At 49.2% G+C, this 18654-nt stretch overlaps 1 protein-coding gene across 1 annotated transcript; it reads left to right on the top strand.

Moving 5' to 3' along the window:
- Positions 1-12834: 12834 nt before the first annotated feature.
- LOC120941648 (E3 ubiquitin-protein ligase TRIM39-like) lies at positions 12835-15436 on the top strand. Its single transcript, XM_040355178.1, has 2 exons — positions 12835-13754; positions 13796-15436. The coding sequence occupies exons 1-2, from the start codon at positions 12882-12884 to the stop codon at positions 14501-14503; spliced, it is 1581 nt and encodes a 526-aa protein (XP_040211112.1). The 5' UTR covers positions 12835-12881; the 3' UTR covers positions 14504-15436.
- The last annotated feature ends 3218 nt before the right edge of the window (positions 15437-18654 follow it).

Raw genomic sequence — 18654 nt, 5'->3', positions numbered from 1 at the left:
ACGACGGCGCAAAATTGGACTTATGACGACGTATCTACTGATACGTCGGCGTAAGTCTTTATGAATCAGGCCCGATATATTTAAAGTCTTGGTCATTTTACATTGGGGAACACGATGCTGAAATTGTGCAAAAAGATGCTCTTTTTATACCCAATCATATTACTGATCTGTTGCCAATTGACCTACTTAGTTCTTCCAGCTCTTCCTTGTTAGTATCACTTGCTTTACAAACTTTTTGTTGCCTTGGCCCAACTTTTCTAAGACGTGTTGTTGCCATCGATTTCAAAATCGCCTTTTTTTTAATTAAAAACAATTGATATGTTTTCTATTTTCTGTGGTTAATAAAATCCAGGTTTATGAGATTTGCAGACCATTCCATTCTGTTTTCATGTAGATTTTACACGGCGCCCCAACTTTTTTTTTATTTTCTTTTTTAGAATTGGGGTTGTCCTCTCCGATTTGTTTTTTGGGGGGGCGCAAACAGAATTTTTTTTTATTGCAGCCACGGTACCCATAATTTGCCGCCACTGCCATTAAACGCAGCTACTGTACCCATCAATTGCTTCTAGTGTGCCCATCAATTGCTGCTACTGTGCTCCATCAAATGCTGCCAGTGTGCATCGCCCAGCGCTTACCTGTCTCGCAGCGGGTCAGCGGCGGTGTCCTCGATGTCTTCTTCCGTCCTCTCTATCAGGCGTTCAATCACAGCGCCTGACATTTCAGCCAATCAGATGACAGGTAACAGACCCGAGCACCTGATTGGCTGAGAGGCGGTTCAGTGTTGGCAAAGCAAATTCCTTTGCTTTGCTAACACAACGCTGAATGCACAGAGAGCGCCCCGCATGGTGCCAGCTGTTCACCTTTTTGGGCGCCTATTAGGGCATATGGCTCTAATCAGGTGCTTCCGAAAAACACCCCCACTGCTGTAATTCAGGTGCACGGTGCTCGAAAAGGGCCAGACACCTAAATCAGGGGTATCAGCGGCGACCATAGATTCATGATATGCATGAATCGATCTATGGTGATAGAGCGGTGCCAGGAGAGAGGGGCGGCGCCCATGCGCCCCTCATGGACACAGCGCCACTGATCAGAATAAATGGGGAATAGCACCTCAACACCTTTTTGGTCCTGCATATTTTTTTAAAGAGCAAATCGGAATAAAATACTCTTCATCATTGGTACCAGTGAAAATAATAGTAACTCTCAGCATTGGTGTCTGTGGCCACAATAGTAACCCCCACCACCACAGCATTGATACCAATGACCATAAAAGAAAAAAACAGCACTGGCATGCAGTAATTACCCCAGCATTGGTGTCATAGGCCACAATAGTGGGCACCGAATGACTTTTCCCCGGCACTGATTCCTTTTCCTAATGCCGAGTCCTCTCTCCTTCCGGCCTCAACATGGAAGTTTTTGTTTGCCTTGCCTCACCCACCAGCTACCCATAGCCAGGGAGGGGGAATCAAGGAGTGCATAACCCCCTGCGATCTGCCCTTTACATACATTACAGTAGGAGTGCAACGGATCAAAAAACTCACGGATCGGATCGATCCTCGGATCAGGAGTCACAGATCGGATCATTTTTAGATCAGCAAAAAAAAAAAAAGGATCCGTTTTCATTGGTCCAAAAAAATAAAACACACAGACACACACACACACATACATATATATATATATATATATATAGCTGTAAAAACGTCACGCTGGGCTCTGGCAAGCAGACTGGGTGGAGCAAGATGGCCGCCGCTCCGGAGCTAGGCCGAAGCCGGGGACTTTCCTAGGCCTAGGCTCCGGAGCGCTCCGCGGATCGCGGGGTGTGCCGATCCGAACGGGGTGGCCCGTTCGGATCACGGATCGGTGACGATCCATTGCACCCCTACATTACAGTCAATGCTGTGTGAGGTCCTGCATGCTGCACCCATCACAATATGACTGCAACATGAAGGTGGTACCGGTGTGGCTGTAGACAGTGATTGGATGTGGGGAGTCAATAAACACAGTCTGCATTGTGGAGGGAAGGGGGGTGGCGTGAGGACAGTGGTAATGGTTGGGGGGGGGGGCAATCCTTCGCCTGTGTAGAAGGAAATCCTTGCATTAGTTCTGGGCCCAGGATGCAGTGTGAATCAGATGTGGGCAGTGAGGGCGATCGGTACTGGGCGGGGGGGGGGGGGGTTTACTGGAACCAATCCCCTGTATGGTTCTCTCTGCAGCACTGAAAGCCAGCTTATTCTATTCTCCCTCCCCCAGGCTTTTAGCTGCAGCAGAGAGAACCATACAGGGGATCAGTTTCAGTAATCCCCCACCCCCTCGTTTATTGGCCATGTTGGCCCACCACGATCAATCCCTTTACCCTGATCCCTGAGCTTACCAACTCCATGGAGGAGACCGTTTCATACCCTCCAGAGGTCTTAGAGACCTTTCAAACTTTTTTGTATGGGTCACACTACACCTCCACCCCCCCCCCCCTGATTAATTCCAAGGGAACTGCACGATCCGTTAGATCCTCTGGTGCTTGGATGGCTTTCGGGCGAGGAGTGTGAGGCATTGGTATGACCTATTACCACGTTGGAAGTAATACAATTCTTCCCTTCTGGGAATGCCCCAGGCCCAGATGGTCTTCCAATTGACTTTTATAAATCCCATAGTGAGCTGCTCGCTTCACTTCTGGCCTCATTATATACTCAATGTCTGGCAGACGGTATGTGGCCTACCTTTATGCATCATGCCCAAATGCATGACAATGCCCGGCCTTATGTGGCGAGAGCATGCAGCCAGTTCCTGGAGGATGAAGAAATTGATACCATTGAATGGCCCCCACGCTCACCTGACCTAAATCCAAAAGAACACCTCTGGGACAAATGATCCCTATATAAAAATCGCCTAAAGACCCCATAGCTTGTGCTTCATATAGACCCATCACTCAGCTTAACAACGATTTAAAAATTCTGACAAAGCTATTTACCCTCAGACTGCAACACATGTCCTCTGTTATAGAATCTGACCAAATGGGTTTTATGCCCCATAGAGCCACTAATATAAATCTCTGCAGACTGCATACAAATTTACATGCCCCACACAGCAACACAGGCTCAAGAGTGGTAGCCACCCTCGATATAGAGAAGACCTTCGACCCAGTTGAATAGCCTTTTCTATGGGAGACACTTGGCAGAATGGGCTTCCCTCTGGCATTTATGAAAGGAGTCAAGGTGCTGTATCGTAACCCCATTTCCTCTGTCAGACTGGGCGGTGGACCGTCCGCCCCTTTCAAGTTGCACAGGGGAACTAGACAGGGTTGCCTTTTCTCTCCGGCCCTCTTTGTCATAGCCATTGAGCCAGTGTCTGAGGCTGTGCGCACCCCCCCCCCCCCCTTCATTTAAAAAAGTAAAAGCGACCAGAGACAGTTTTTTGACAATTCCTTTATTTAAAAAAAATGTCCTGCGATGTCCATTCATCTTCATGGCGCTGATGGACCCAAAAAAAAAGAAAACCATCCAGCTCTATGGGAGGCGTCCCGCCGACTGATGTATAGGCAAGGGTGAGGCCACCTGGTGATGTAACCGAGTGACTCTGCCCCTTCTAATGTCAATGTGTGGTCAGAGGGGGTGCTGACACCAAGGCACTTTTGCCAGTCAGTGGGGAGTCAGCAGGGCCGGACTGGCCTACCGGGATACCGGGAAAATTCCCGGTAGGCCGCCTGCTGTCAGTCAAACCAGCTCAGCTTTGGCCGAGCTGTGGCCGGGCCGCGGCCGCCATCGCGGCCGCACTTTACAATTATAGGCCTGCCTGCCCACATTCACTCCAGTGTGATGTCTATGACATCACGTTATGTTAATAAAAATCAGTGGCGAGCCGGCCGCCGGCGGGTTGCGGCCACCATGCTCGCCGCCTCACTTTACTTCCCGCGCCGCTGTGTGAAGTGTGGACACTGGACTAGACTGGAGCGATCATGTGTTTGAGGGAGGGGAGGAGCCGAGCAGGAGAACTGACCGTCCCATCGTCCCGTGCGGCGCCAGCACCGCCCACTATGTTTCTCCAGTCTCCACGTGTGAAGGCAGAGCCGCAGAGGAGAAGAAGTGAACGGCGCCGGCCACCCTAGCAGAAGAAGGCAGAAAAGGTAGGTGCGGGGGGGGGGGGGGGTTGACCATGCAATGGTGAGAGAGATTATACAGTCCAGATTACAATTTGCAGGGGCAGCAGAGGTGACAGTGAGAGAGGGGGTTGCATGGTGCACCCCCTTTTCTCTGTCACCTTTGCTGCCCCTGCAAATTGTAATCTGGACTGTATAATCTCTCTCTAGCCAGCCCCTGTCACCCAGCCCTCTGACACCCTGACCCAGTCCCCTGTCACCCAGCCCTCTGACACCCTGACCCAGTCCCCTGTCACCCAGTCCCCTGTCACCATGACACAGTCCCCTGTCACCCAGTCCCCTGACACCCTGACCCAGTCCCCCGTCACCCAGTCCCCTGTCACCCTGACCCAGTCCCCTGTCACCCTGACCCAGTCCCCTGTCACCCAGTCCCCTGACACCCTGACCCAGTCCCCTGTCACCCAGTCCCCTGACCCAGTCCCCCGTCACCCTGACCCAGTCCCCCGACACCCTGACCCAGTCCCCTGTCACCCAGTCCCCCGTCACCCTGACCCAGTCCCCCGTCACCCTGACCTAGTCCCCTGACACCCTGACCCAGTCCCCTGACACCATGACCCAGTCCCCTGACACCCTGACCCAGTCCCCCGTCACCCTGACCCAGTCCCCTGTCACCCAGTCCCCTGACACCCTGACCCAGTCCCCTGTCACCCTGACCCAGTCCCCTGTCACCCAGTCCCCTGTCACCATGACACAGTCCCCTGTCACCCAGTCCCCTGACACCCTGACCCAGTCCCCTGTCACCCTGACCCAGTCCCCTGTCACCCAGTCCCCTGACACCCTGACCCAGTCCCCCGTCACCCTGACTCAGTCCCCTGTCACCCAGTCCCCTGACACCCTGACCCAGTCCCCTGTCACCCAGTCCCCTGACCCAGTCCCCCGTCACCCTGACCCAGTCCCCTGTCACCCAGTCCCCTGTCACCCTGACCCAGTCCCCTGTCACCCTGACCCAGTCCCCCGTCACCCTGACCCAGTCCCCCGACACCCTGACCCAGTCCCCCGACACCCTGACCCAGTCCCCCGTCACCCTGACCCAGTCCCCCGACACCCTGACCCAGTCCCCCGACACCCTGACCCAGTCCCCTGACACCCTGACCCAGTCCCCTGACACCCTGACCCAGTCCCCCGTCACCCTGACCCAGTCCCCTGTCACCCAGTCCCCTGTCACCCTGACACAGTCCCCTGTCACCCAGTCCCCTGTCACCATGACACAGTCCCCTGTCACCCAGTCCCCTGACACCCTCACCCAGTCCCCTGTCACCCAGTCCCCTGTCACCCAGTCCCCTGTCACCATGACACAGTCCCCTGACACCCTGACCCAGTCCCCCGACACCCTGACCCAGTCCCCCGTCACCCTGACCCAGTCCCCCGTCACCCTGACCCAGTCCCGTGACACCCTGACCCAGTCCCCTGACACCCTGACCCAGTCCCCCGTCACCCTGACCCAGTCCCCCGTCACCCTGACCCAGTCCCCTGTCACCCTCACCCAGTCCCCTGTCACCCAGTCCCCTGTCACCCAGTCCCCTGTCACCCTGACCCAGTCCCCCATCACCCAGTCCCCTGTCACCATGACACAGTCCCCTGTCACCCAGTCCCTTGACACCCTGACCCAGTCCCCTGTCACCCAGTCCCCTGACCCAGTCCCCTGTCACCCTGACCCAGTCCCCTGTCACCCAGTCCCCTGTCACCATGACACAGTCCCCTGTCAACCAGTCCCCTGACACCCTGACCCAGTCCCCTGACACCCTGACCCAGTCCCCTGTCACCCAGTCCCCTGACCCAGTCCCCCGTCACCCTGACCCAGTCACCCGACACCCTGACCCAGTCCCCTGTCACCCAGTCCCCCGTCACCCTGACCCAGTCCCCCGTCACCCTGACCTAGTCCCGACACCCTGACCTAGTCCCCTGACACCCTGACCCAGTCCCCTGACACCATGACCCAGTCCCCTGACACCCTGACCCAGTCCCCCGTCACCCTGACCCAGTCCCCTGTCACCCTGACCCAGTCCCCTGTCACCCAGTCCCCTGTCACCATGACACAGTCCCCTGTCACCCAGTCCCCTGACACCCTGACCCAGTCCCCCGTCACCCTGACCCAGTCCCCTGTCACCCTGACCCAGTCCCCTGTCACCCAGTCCCCTGACACCCTGACCCAGTCCCCCGTCACCCTGACTCAGTCCCCTGTCACCCAGTCCCCTGACACCCTGACCCAGTCCCCTGTCACCCAGTCCCCTGACCCAGTCCCCCGTCACCCTGACCCAGTCCCCTGTCACCCAGTCCCCTGTCACCCTGACCCAGTCCCCTGTCACCCTGACCCAGTCCCCCGTCACCCTGACCCAGTCCCCCGACACCCTGACCCAGTCCCCCGTCACCCTGACCCAGTCCCCCGTCACCCTGACCCAGTCCCCCGTCACCCTGACCCAGTCCCCCGACACCCTGACCCAGTCCCCTGACACCCTGACCCAGTCCCCTGACACCCTGACCCAGTCCCCCGTCACCCTGACCCAGTCCCCTGTCACCCAGTCCCCTGACCCAGTCCCCTGTCACCCAGCCCCCTGTCACCCAGTCTCCTGTCACCCAGCCCTCTGTCACCCAGTCCCCTGTCACCCAGCCCCCTGTCACCCAGCCCCCTGTCACCCAGCCCCCTGTCACCCAGCCCCCTGTCACCCAGTCCCCTGTCACCCAGCTCTCTGTAACCCAGCCCTCTGTCACCCAGTCCCCTGCTGTCACCCAGTCCTCTGTCACCCAATCGCCCAGTAATCTGTAACCCAGTCCCCTGCTGTCGCCAAGTCCTCTGTCACCTAGTCCCCTTGCTGTCACCCAGTCCTCTGCTGTCAGCCAGTCCCCCTGCTGTCACCCAGTCCAAGTGACAAGTCACACGCTGAATCTGGATACGGGATGGGTGGCAAGTGACACACTAAATCTGGTGGCAGGGGACGGATGGCAAGTGACATGCTGAATCTGGTGACAAGTAGCAAGTGACATTTCCGAGTATCTCCGATGCTCTCCGGCGCCCCCCCCACCTCTGGCCACATGCGGTATTGCATGCAATTGAAGTCAATGCGGAACAAATTATTTTCGTTTCCATTAACTTCAATGGGGAAACTCACTTTGATATGTGAGCACTTTGGAATATGAGCATTCTCCTGGAACGGATTATGCTTGTAATCCGAGGTCCCACTGTGTAACATATATATATATATATATATAATCTCCCTAGCCTTATGTGCTTTCATATCTGTCTTATCTTTATATAATACGCTCTTTAAATGTTTCTTTAAAATGTATGGTTTTCTCTTTTATGAAGAAAAAAATAATGATGTTATGATGTTGGGCTGGTATAATAATGCTATGGGGCTGGTATGAAATGTTTTCCAGGGCTGGTTTTTACTCCCAGTCCAGCCCTGGGAGTCAGCAGCACCTTGCACCTGCAGATGCTCTGTGGTGGGACGCAATAGGGTGACTGTCCCTAATCTGACCCCTGGAGGACATCCTGCCTCGTTTGAGTTGTGCCTCCTCCTCCTCACTTTCCTCCTGTCTTCTCTCAGGCACCCAAGTACAGTCAGTGACCTCATCATCCCCTCCCTCCTCATCACTGGAGCAAGCTTGGCAGTATGCTGCAGCTTGGGTAAAATGACTGCCAGTTTCTTGTCCTTCTGTGGCACCCCCTCTCTCTATGCTTACGTTACTCCCTTTCTCCACCTGGGAACCAACGTCGGAGCCTTCAAATCGCTGCACATCCTCCAGCAGCATGTAGCATGTAACCGACACTGTGGTCGAATAAATCTAGTGACTCCTCCGTGCATGATGGTGGGGCTATGGAAGGAGTAACTGTGGACAAGGAGCCGGTAGCATAGGCTGCGTTGGAAGGCAAACTACTATGAACCTGGGTGACAGATGATGAGGAAGATGAGAATGGCTTCATTATACACTCCACCAACTCTTCTGCATGTTGTGGCTCAATAATACAGCCAGCAGCAGCAGAAAAAGGACAAGCGTGACCCGCCTGCAGAGGATGCACCATGTCCACGACCACCACTGTTCACTGTAGACACAGAGGCTGCTTGCCCTCTTTTAGTGGCCTGTGAGCGTCTGCCTCTCCTTGGTGGCCTTACAGACATGATGGGGATTTTTTTTAACACCGCACTACACTGTATTATATACTGTACACTGCACTGTATTAGAAACTGTACACTGGCTGCACTGCATTATATACTGTCTACACCGCCTGAAGTGTATTATATACTGTATACCGCCAAATGCACTGTATATATAGTCTACACTGAATGCAGAGTGTGTATATATATATATATATATATATATATATATATATATACTGTATACACACTAGACTATATATTAAAAACAACACTGCCTGAAGTGTATTATATACTTTATATACTGTACACCTCCGAATGCACTGCATGTATAGTCTACACTGAATGCAGTGTGTGTATATATATATATATACTGCTCAAAAAAATTAAAGGAACACTGAAAACATATCAGATCTCAACGGGCAAAAATCTCATGCTGGATATCTATACTGATATGGACTGGGTAATGTGTTAGGAATGAAAGGATGGCACATCATTTGATGGAAATTAAAATTATCCACCTACAGAGGGCTGAATTCAAAGACACCCCGAAAATCAGAGTGAAAAAATTATGCAGCAACTCAAAATGGTCCTCATCAGGGCATGCTCCTAATGAGATGACGGATGGTGTCCTGGGGTATTTCCTCCCAGATCTGGACCAGAGCATCACTGAGCTCCTGAACAGACTAAGGTGCAACCTGGCGGCACCGGATGGACTGAAACATAATGTCCCAGAGGTGTTCTTTTGGATTTAGGTCAGGTGAGCGTGGGGGCCATTCAATGGTATCAATTTCTTCATCCTCCAGGAACTGGCTGCATGCTCTCGCCACATGAGGCCGGGCATTGTCATGCACCAGGAGGAACCCAGGACCCACTGCACCAGCGTAGGGTCTGACAATGGGTCCAAGGATTTCATCCCGATACCTAATGGCAGTGTCAGGAAAGGTTCCATCCGCTGGTGCTATTTATTACCTGGCTCGCATTACTGTGTCTCACCAGCAGGTGTATCCTGACAGTTCCAAACTGTCAGGAGAACTTCTTCCTGCTGGTGTTATATCACCCTTGGGACGCAGTACCAGTCTCCACCAGCGGATGGACCCTGACAGTATGGAGCATACGGCCCTTCCTGCGCTCAGGTGTGACCTAAACTTAATTGCCACACCTTTATATACCCAGTGAGTTCAAGCATACCTCGCCCTGGTATCTTTCTACTAACCTGGTCCTGAGCCTGCTTTCCCGACCCTGAGCCTGCTATTCCGACCCTGAGCCTGCTATCCCTATCCTGGACTTGACCTTCCTGTATTTCCCTGTTCCTGCTTATTCCCCGTCCTCAATCCATCTTATGACCTCCCTGTGTATGACCTCGGCCTGGCTTTGTTTACGATTACGGTATCTCCCCTTGACTTGTATATATGATTTGTTGTCACCGTCTAAATAAACACCTTTTTTTATTTCACTACATACATTGTTGGTCTCCTCTGTGTTGTCACACAGTACTGGTCTACCTGATTCTCTGACAGGCAGTCAGGGTGCCATTGTGTAGCCTTTAGAGGTCTGTGCGTTCCTCCATGGATATGCCTCCCCAGACCATCACTGACCCACCACCAAACCAGTCATGCAGAACGATGTTACAGGCAGCATAAAGTCCTCTGCAGCTTCTTCAGACCCTTTCACGTCTGTCACATATGCTCAGGGTGAACCTGCTCTCATCTATGGAAAGCATGGGGCACCAGTGGCGAATCTGCCAATTCTGGTGTTTAATGGAAAATGCCAATCGAGCTCCACAGTGTCTGTCAGTGAGCACAGAGCACACTAGAGGATGTGGGGCCCTCAGGCCATCCCCATGAAGTCTGTTTCTGATTGTTTGGTCAGAGACATTCACACTAGTGGCCCTGCTGGAGGTCATTTTGTAGGCCTCTGGCAGTGCTTATCCTGTTCCTCCTTGCACAAAGAAGCAGATACCGGTCCTGCTGATGGGTTAAGGACCTTCTACGGCTCTGTCCAGCTCTCCTAGATTAACTGCCTGTCTCCTGGAATCTCCTCCATGCTCTTGAGACTGTGCTGGGAGACACGGCAAACCTTCTGGCTATGACACGTATTGACGTGCCATCCTGGAGGAGTTGGACTGCCTGCGCAACCTTTATGGGGTCCAAGTATCACCTTGTGCTACCAGTAGTGACACTGACCCTAGCCAAATGCAAAACTAGTGAACACCTGAAAAACTATTCCTGTTTTGGAGGTCGTCTCATTGTTGCCCATCTAGTGCACCTGTTGTTAATTTCAATTAACAGCAAAACAGCTGAAACTGATTAACAACCCCCTCTGTATACACCCCTCCCCCTCTGCTACTTAATTGACCAGATCAATATCCCAGGAGTTCTGATTCAAAAGTGTTCCTTAATTTTGTGTTGTTGAGCAGTGTAGATAACACCCAATTTACCTATGGGCTTTAACTATGTAGCAGCTTAATCCCTGCCAACATACAGGCAACATACTGTATACGTTGGCTTCCAGACTCTCAGAAACATGTGTCAAGGGAATATTATGCATTGCCCTTAAAAAAAAAAAAATAAGTTGTTGTTTTACAGGTAGTATTTTGGGATTTTAATTTCTTTTATTTCTTTATTTTATGTTTGTAGCATTACCCCCATTGGAGCGGCTGGATTTTTGGGCGGCGTGTTACCTCGCGGCTCCTCCGAATTCTCTAGGGGTGAATGATGCGTATGTGCATAAACAGAAGTAAAGGAATGTCCAGACAGGTGCTCTTTTGCTGTGCTCTTTATTACCTAGCCGGGTAAAAACAACAAAACTTGTGGTGAGAAAAGTAAAGTTGAAAGGAGGAAGAACAGCAGATTCAGTCGTAATGATAGGAAACAGTCCTGCTCCCAAACGTAACACTTCTCTGCGCCACTCCCGCCAGAGTGGGCTCAGTGCACCTGGACAGGCCTCTCTCACTGACCTGGCAGCCGGAGTATCACTCGGACAATTATAGGAATAAGTCTCTGCCACATACCCTCCTTGGTGAACTTGAACTTGGGAGAAAGTCTCTGCCACAGACCCCTCTCAAAGAGCCTCAGAAGATACCTCTGCCACAGGTCCCCTCTGGGTTGAATTCTTGGAGATATGCCCCCTTGGTTGAGTTACGTCTGGATCTCCTTCAACTTGTCGCCCAGGTACCGACTGACAGGTGATCAGTCCCGCAGTGTCCGTCTACCTGTGATCCCTGGTGGTTTCGTACAAGCCCAATTGGACCACCAGCCTCTCAATAACGCTCCCCAGACCGACTCCCCACCGAACAGAACCCAGCTTGGGATCTTCAAAAGAGGGGACCTAGTCATTCACTGGATCCCCATCGCTGGTTCAGATGCTCCAGGCCAACATGGTCCCAGAGCCAGGAACACCGCGTGGCACACACGCCCCGGCCAGGTAGGCCATAATGCCGGGGAGCCGTGATGTGGCCACCCTAAAGGTGGATTCCACCCTCAACGAAGAAGGACCCAGAACAATGATGTTTTTCCCATAAATACCCCTCCCAGCATGCACAGCGAGGGCAAACCCTCGTGATTGGCTACTGGGAAGAGCACCCAAACCTCCACTCCACTGCTGCCACCTGCAGCACCGGGGGTTGGAAGAACACCCCAGTACAACAGAATGACCCACAGCACAGCCAAGCTGAGAAAGAGGCCCTATTGTAGCATCTAACAATCATGATCAGAGTCTACTCCGATCTATAGTTAAATTTGACTAGCACCAGTACTATAAAGTACATTGGCGCTACATGATGTTTATTTTTATAAGTGGTAAGTACAAATACTTGGCTTACTCCTTGATCTTTCTCCACCTATTGTCCCCCAAATCCCTTTTACTTCGCTGCTCAGCCAGTCAAAGTTCTCTTACATCATCACATCAAGTGTTTATATGTATTCCACCACCTTATCCAAATGAGCATGAAAAATATGCATGGCTAGATTTAAAAGCAGCCTGACTTTGGCCTTTAATGGACAACTTCCTAAGGCCTCGTTCACAGTTGAGTGAGGCTACCACATCGCTGTTTTGGTGCTTTTTTTAGTGCATTTTTTGTAGCGGCACCATTCATTTGAAGGAACCTCCCTCTGCTCCAAAAAAAAACTAATGTAACACATTTTAGCACCAAGCGCGTTTTGCAATGCACATCTTTGCATGTTTTTCATGTGCTTTGTCAGCAGCAAATGCGTGACTGTTATCCATGTTTGCGGTGACATTAAGAAATAATGGCACTGCAAGCATGTTGCATGTTTCAGCGTGTTTTTTAAACAATTTCTGCCACACCCAGGTGAAAAGGGGGCTAAAAGTGAAATTGTCTTTTGCACGAAACATCTAAAACACATTAGCATGGCACTGCATTACTAGCTCAGTATTGGTTTGGTCTGAAGTTCTTATTTCAAAAAATGCAAACAAGTCTAACAGTCACTACAGCATGTGACCAGAACACTCCCGTGTATGCAAATGTCACTTCATCTTATAGACATGCACTTTGTTCACATACTTCCTGCAGATATATGATGCAAGACCAGTTCAGCCCCACCCTGTGCTGAGAAATGTGAGACGTGTCTGGTTTCTGAGACTTTCACTTTCATTTCTCTCTTCTGCTGTCAGCGATGGCGTCTGCCGATCTGAGACAGGAGCTGGACTGTTCCATCTGTCTGGACATTTATACAGATCCTGTAATGCTGAGCTGTGGACACAACTTCTGCCAGGTCTGTATTGATCGTGTGTTGGATACACAGGAGGGGTCTGGAGATTATTCCTGTCCTCAGTGCAGAAAAAGATCTAGGAGTCGCCCTACACTGCAGAGGAACATAACACTACGTAACATAGTGGAGACTTTACGATCTACTCATGCAGATCAGAAGACTGGAGTCTTCTGTACTTACTGTATTCACTATCCTGCACCTGCTGTTAAATCCTGTCTGCATTGTGAAGCTTCTCTGTGTGATAATCACCTGCGAATCCACAGCAAGGCACCAGAACATGTCCTAACTGATCCCACCACTTCCATGGAGAACAGAAAATGCTCCATCCATAGAGAACTTCTTAAATATTACTGCACTGAGGACTCTGCCTGTATCTGTGTGTCCTGCAGGCTGGATGGAAAACACCGGGGACACAAGGTGGAGACTCTGGATGAGGCCTCTGAGACTAAAAAACAGAAACTGAGAAATGTTCGGCAGAAACTGATGACAGAGAGAGAGGAGACAGAGAAAAGAGTCCAGAGTCTGCAGGATCGCAGTAGAAAAGTACAAGAAAAATCAGCTGGTCTAACAGAGAGAGCCACTGCCCTGTTCATAGAGCTCAGGAGACAGTTGGAGGACCTGGAGAAGAGAGTCCGGAGGAATATCTCCTGCCAGGAAGAGCGGCTCTTGCATTCATTGTCTGATTTGATTGATCAGCTGGAAATAAAGAAGGAGGATCTGTCCAGGAAGATGGAGGACATTGAGGAGCTGCGTAACATGACTGACCCACTGGCTTCTGTCCTACGGTGGGAAACTCAGGGGAAGGAGGAGATAGGAAGGAATCAGACACAGGGGACTTGTGTGATACGAAGGAGGGAGATGAGGACAGAGAGAGACATGATAGACTCCTCCATGATGGAGGGGATCTGGATGTGTCTGGAATCTCACACACATTACACACAGGGTTATCTGATATGATAAAAAGGGTAAATGTATTCCTCAAAATACAGGAAGCTTCAGACATATTACTGGATGTGAACACAGCTCATAATTATCTACAGATATCAGATGACATGAAAACTGTATCCTGGTCAGATATAAAGCAGAATCGTCCAGAAACACCGGAGAGATTTCAGTGGTGGTTCCAGGTGTTAAGCAGTCAGAGATTTTCCACGGGGCGACATTACTGGGAAGTGGATGTCAGAGAGTCAGAAGATTGCAGATTCGGGATGTGTTATCCCAGTATAGAGAGGAGAGGAGTGCATTCAAGGATTGGAAATAATAAGAAGTCCTGGGGTTTGTGGAAGTTTAACAGTGGATGTTCTCTATTGTATGACAATAAACTGATCAGCATATCTTCCAATCTCTCCAGTAACAGAGTCAGGATCTATGTGGATTATGAGGCCGGGCAGCTGTCCTTTTATGATCTGTGTGACCCGATCAGACACCTCCACACCTTCACCACCACCTTCACCGAGCCCCTCCATGCTGGGTTATGTGTAGAGAATGGTCATATAAAGCTATCTAGGAGATCAGGAGACGTGTGAAATGATCATATTACAGGAAATCTGGTGAGAAATGTGAATCTGGTTCCTAGGATGACACAATTTGTACAGATAACATATTTCTGCAATCGTTGGGACCTGGTAGATCTCAGCACAGGAGAGTGTCCTCCACAGTGTTGCCAACCGACTAGACTAAAATTCACTGACACGAAACTCAAAATGTATTTATGTTTTTACTGGCATTTTCTAAAAGTTACAAAATTACGTTTTTCAGTGCAAATTTCAGTACTTAAGCTACAAACAAGTACAATACGCAGTTAGCAATGTGGTTTAAGATACAGATCAAGGTAAAAAAAAATATATATATATATATTTCTTATGTTATTTTTGATATAGTAGGGGCGGGTTATTGTAATGCAGCAGATTTTGTCACACATGTCCAACTGGAGAGATTTCCCCTTAATTTCTGTTCCATAGTCACCCCAGAAAGTGAGCAGAAATCCCAGGTAGCCGCCAGGATCACAAGAGTTTTTGTCCCCAATTCTAAAGATCTCCTTTCTCCTTATATCCCTCTACCTTTTCTAACCTCCATCACTTTCATTTCTCTATTATACCGTCTCTCCCTCTTTCTTTCCATAACTCCATCACCCAATCTATACCTCCATCCTTTTGGGGTATTTCACACAGTAATGTCCGTTTTCACAGACTCCACTCGCTCAGCGGGGACACTTCTGTTGAACTCCGCCGAGCTGGCGGATGACAGGTCCATCTCTGCTCACTGAGCGGGGACGGACCTGTCAGATCTCTGCTCTTCTCTATGGGGAGATCGGATGAAAACGGACAGCCTGACGTTTTCATCAGATCTGCCAGACGGATGGGAAATAGGGTCACTATCTGAGACAGACTCACCCGGGACATTCCCGGACCCTCTTATGTCTAAAATCATCCTATGTCCACTAGGGGCATAGGATGACTGATAAATTATATATTTGACTACCTGAGATGGGATAATTATGTAATTATTATCCACAATATATTCCAGGATATCTGTAAATAACTATTTACTGTTTGTTGATTCTGAACTCAACGGGTTAATTGTAGGAGGGACTCATTCATAATGTTGGGACACATACTGTTAGATGCCAATGTCACCAACTCCAGCCATGTCTGTTCTCTGTGCTAATTGACCCTGCTATTGTGTGAAGATGTCCTATGTTTACACTTATGATAATGTGTAGGGATATGCAATTAGCGGACCTCCAGCTGTTGCAAAACTACAAGTCATGCTTTTGCCTCTGGGTGTCATGCTTGTGACTGTCAGAGTCCTGCTATGCCTCATGGGAATTGTAGTTCTGCAACAGCTGGAGGTCCGCTATTTGCATATCCCTGGTGTATTGTATAGCAGGTGAGCGAGGAGACCTGACGTCTACCCTGAAAGGTCATATCTATGAGTCGCCTAGTCTGGGTAAATGATTAGTTAATTAGCTCATGTTAATTTATGTTCTGGTTACCTCCTCTTTAACTGTATATAAGGTTGTATTCTTGGTTCTATTAAACACTCCATGTTCAGCAGACAAACAAGTCTCGTCTCGTTGTGTGCTTGTGAGCAGCTGGAATATCTGATATCTATATCCAGACTGATAGGAAGAGGTATATGACGGAAGCACTCAAGTGGAGTGTGGGACGTTCCGTTACACTATCCATCTGGATTTGGCAGATCGGAAGGGAATTGAATGTCAGTGGACATGTCACCACTGACATCCTATGCTCAATAGAGATGCATGGAGTGTCCGATCAAGTCTGCCTGAAAAATTGACAGACGGACCTGATCGGTCCACATGTGTGAAAGGACCCTAACTCACTCCTCACTGTTCTCTCTGTCCATCCACCTCCCCCCATCACTCCACTACTCTGTCTTTCCATTTTAACCACTTAACCCCCGGACCATATTGCTGGTCAAAGACCAGAGTACTTTTTGCAATTCGGCACTGCGTCGCTTTAACTGACAATTGCGCGATCGTGCGATGTGGCACCCAAACAAAATTGGTGTCCTTTTTTTCCCATAAATAGAGCTTTCTTTTGGTGGTATTTGATCACCTCTGCGGTTTTTAGTTTTTGCGCTATAAAAAAAAAATAGAGAGCCAATTTTGAAAAAAATTATATTATTTCCTTTTTGCTATAATAAATATCCCCCAAAAATATATAAAAAAACTATTTTTTTCCTCAGTTTAGGCCGATACATATTTTTCGTAAAAAAAATCGCAATAAGTGTTTGATTGGTTTGCGCAAAAGTTATAGCGTCAATAAAATTGGGCATAGTTTTATGGCATTTTTATAAATATTTTTTTTTACTAGTAATATCGGCGATCAGCGATTTTTATCGATACTACGACCTTATGGCGGACACTTCAGACACTTTTGATGCATTTTTGGGACTATTGGCATTTTTATAGCGATCAGTGCTATAAAAATGCATTGATTACTATAAAAATGCCACTGTCCTGTAGCCAGCGCTTCTGCCGGGGGGACATATGCAAAAGTTGGGTACAGCCATTGGAGAGGGGGAAGGGTTTTCTCCCCTGCCGGTTCTGTGACCAGCCACTGGGGTGACTTCTGACAGGGGCTGTCTCCCAAACCCTCCAAAAACATACTGAGGGCTGGGCAGGGGCCAGCATAACTCTGCCCCGTAGCCAACGCTTCTGCTGGGGGGATAAACACTGGGGTAGTGTCCAAGTGCTGGGGAAACAGCTCACTGAGGTCCTCCCTCGGACTCCCTGGATCTAACTCTGAGGGTGGACAGAGGCGAGCGGTACTCTGCCCTGTAGCCAGCGCTTCTGCTGGGGGGATGAACATTGTGGTAGTGTCCAATTGCTGGGGAGGGAGAATTGCTTCCTCTACTCCCGGTGGGGATATCTGCTGTTGGGGAGTGTCCCTAGCTCTGTGTAAAACTGTATGTCTTGGAATTTAATAAACAGTTTAAGCTCTGGATGTTTAACCCTCAACACCTGTGTGGATTGTCTCGTGATTGAGGGGTTAAGGGCTGGTTATGGTGAGGTTGCAGGCTGCGGGTGCGTTTGGAGGACAGGAGACACAGGTCTGGCGGATGTGCCCACCTGGGGTATCTGAGATCCGTCACACCGCACATTTGCTAGCCACTTTTGGGATGCCATTAACAATAAATGACACCGCAAGCATATCATGCATTTTGCATGTGTTTCTGGAACGCACTCCAAAACGCAGGTAAATAAATGAGCCAAAATACATGTTAAAAAAAGCACCAAAATGTACATAAAAATTAGCTAAAATGCATTTTAAAAAACAAGCCAAAATGTTTGTTGAAAAAAGCAGCAAAAAGTGTATGAAAAACAGTACCAAAATCCACATAAAAAAGACCCAAAAAGCCCAATTTTTTTTTTTGGGGCATGGAGCATTGTGCATTTTTTCAATGCGCATTTTGGCAAGTTGCTAGAGTATTTGACAAATGACAAAATGTGTGGCAAAATGCATGTTTGCTAACTGCATTTGGGGTGCCATTAACAATGAATGGCACCCAAAAACGCATTGCGTATTTCGACGGAATTTTAGAGCAATTTGGAATCGTGGAAAGAATTGCACAATTCTGCCAACAATTCTGCATTGCTCAGATGTGAATGGGTCCTAAAAGAAAATACATTATAACTATACTGTGTATGTGTGTGTGTAATACATACACACACATAAATATATATATATATATATATATATATTAGTGCTGTCAAGCGATTAAAATTTCTAATCGCGATTAATCGCATTAATGTCATAGTTAACTCACGATTAATCGCGCGATTAAGGAGGTTCACCCTTTAAAACATTTTTTTTGTTTTCTTATTTATTAAATTATTTATTAAATTGTGTTTTTTTATTTTTTTACATTTTGATCACTTTTATTGCTGTCACAAGGAATGTAAACATCCCTTGTGACAGCAATAGGTGGTGACAGGTACTCTTTATGGAGGGATCGGGGTCTAAAAGACCTCAGAGCCCTCCTTTGCACTTTAAAGTATTCAGATCGCCGAAAAAGGCGATTCTGAATACTGTGTACTTTTTTAAATCCGGCGCCATTGGCAGCCGAGAAACCCGGAAGTGACGTCATGACGCCGCTTCCGTGGTTTCAATGCGGAGACTGAATCAAAGCCGTTTACGGCTTAGTGTCA

This window comes from Rana temporaria, chromosome 5, assembly GCF_905171775.1.
Source record: "Rana temporaria chromosome 5, aRanTem1.1, whole genome shotgun sequence".
NCBI classification, from domain to species: domain Eukaryota; kingdom Metazoa; phylum Chordata; class Amphibia; order Anura; family Ranidae; genus Rana; species Rana temporaria.
This window is presented reverse-complemented; position numbering and strand designations above follow the sequence as displayed.

Bases quoted from the DNA above. Each gene is read 5' to 3' on its own strand.
- LOC120941648 (XM_040355178.1), top strand. From the start codon at position 12,882: ATGGCGTCTGCCGATCTGAGACAGGAGCTGGACTGTTCCATCTGTCTG. The intron at 13,755-13,795 runs GTCCTACGGTGG...GGAGATAGGAAG, and splicing joins TGACTGACCCACTGGCTTCT to GAATCAGACACAGGGGACTT.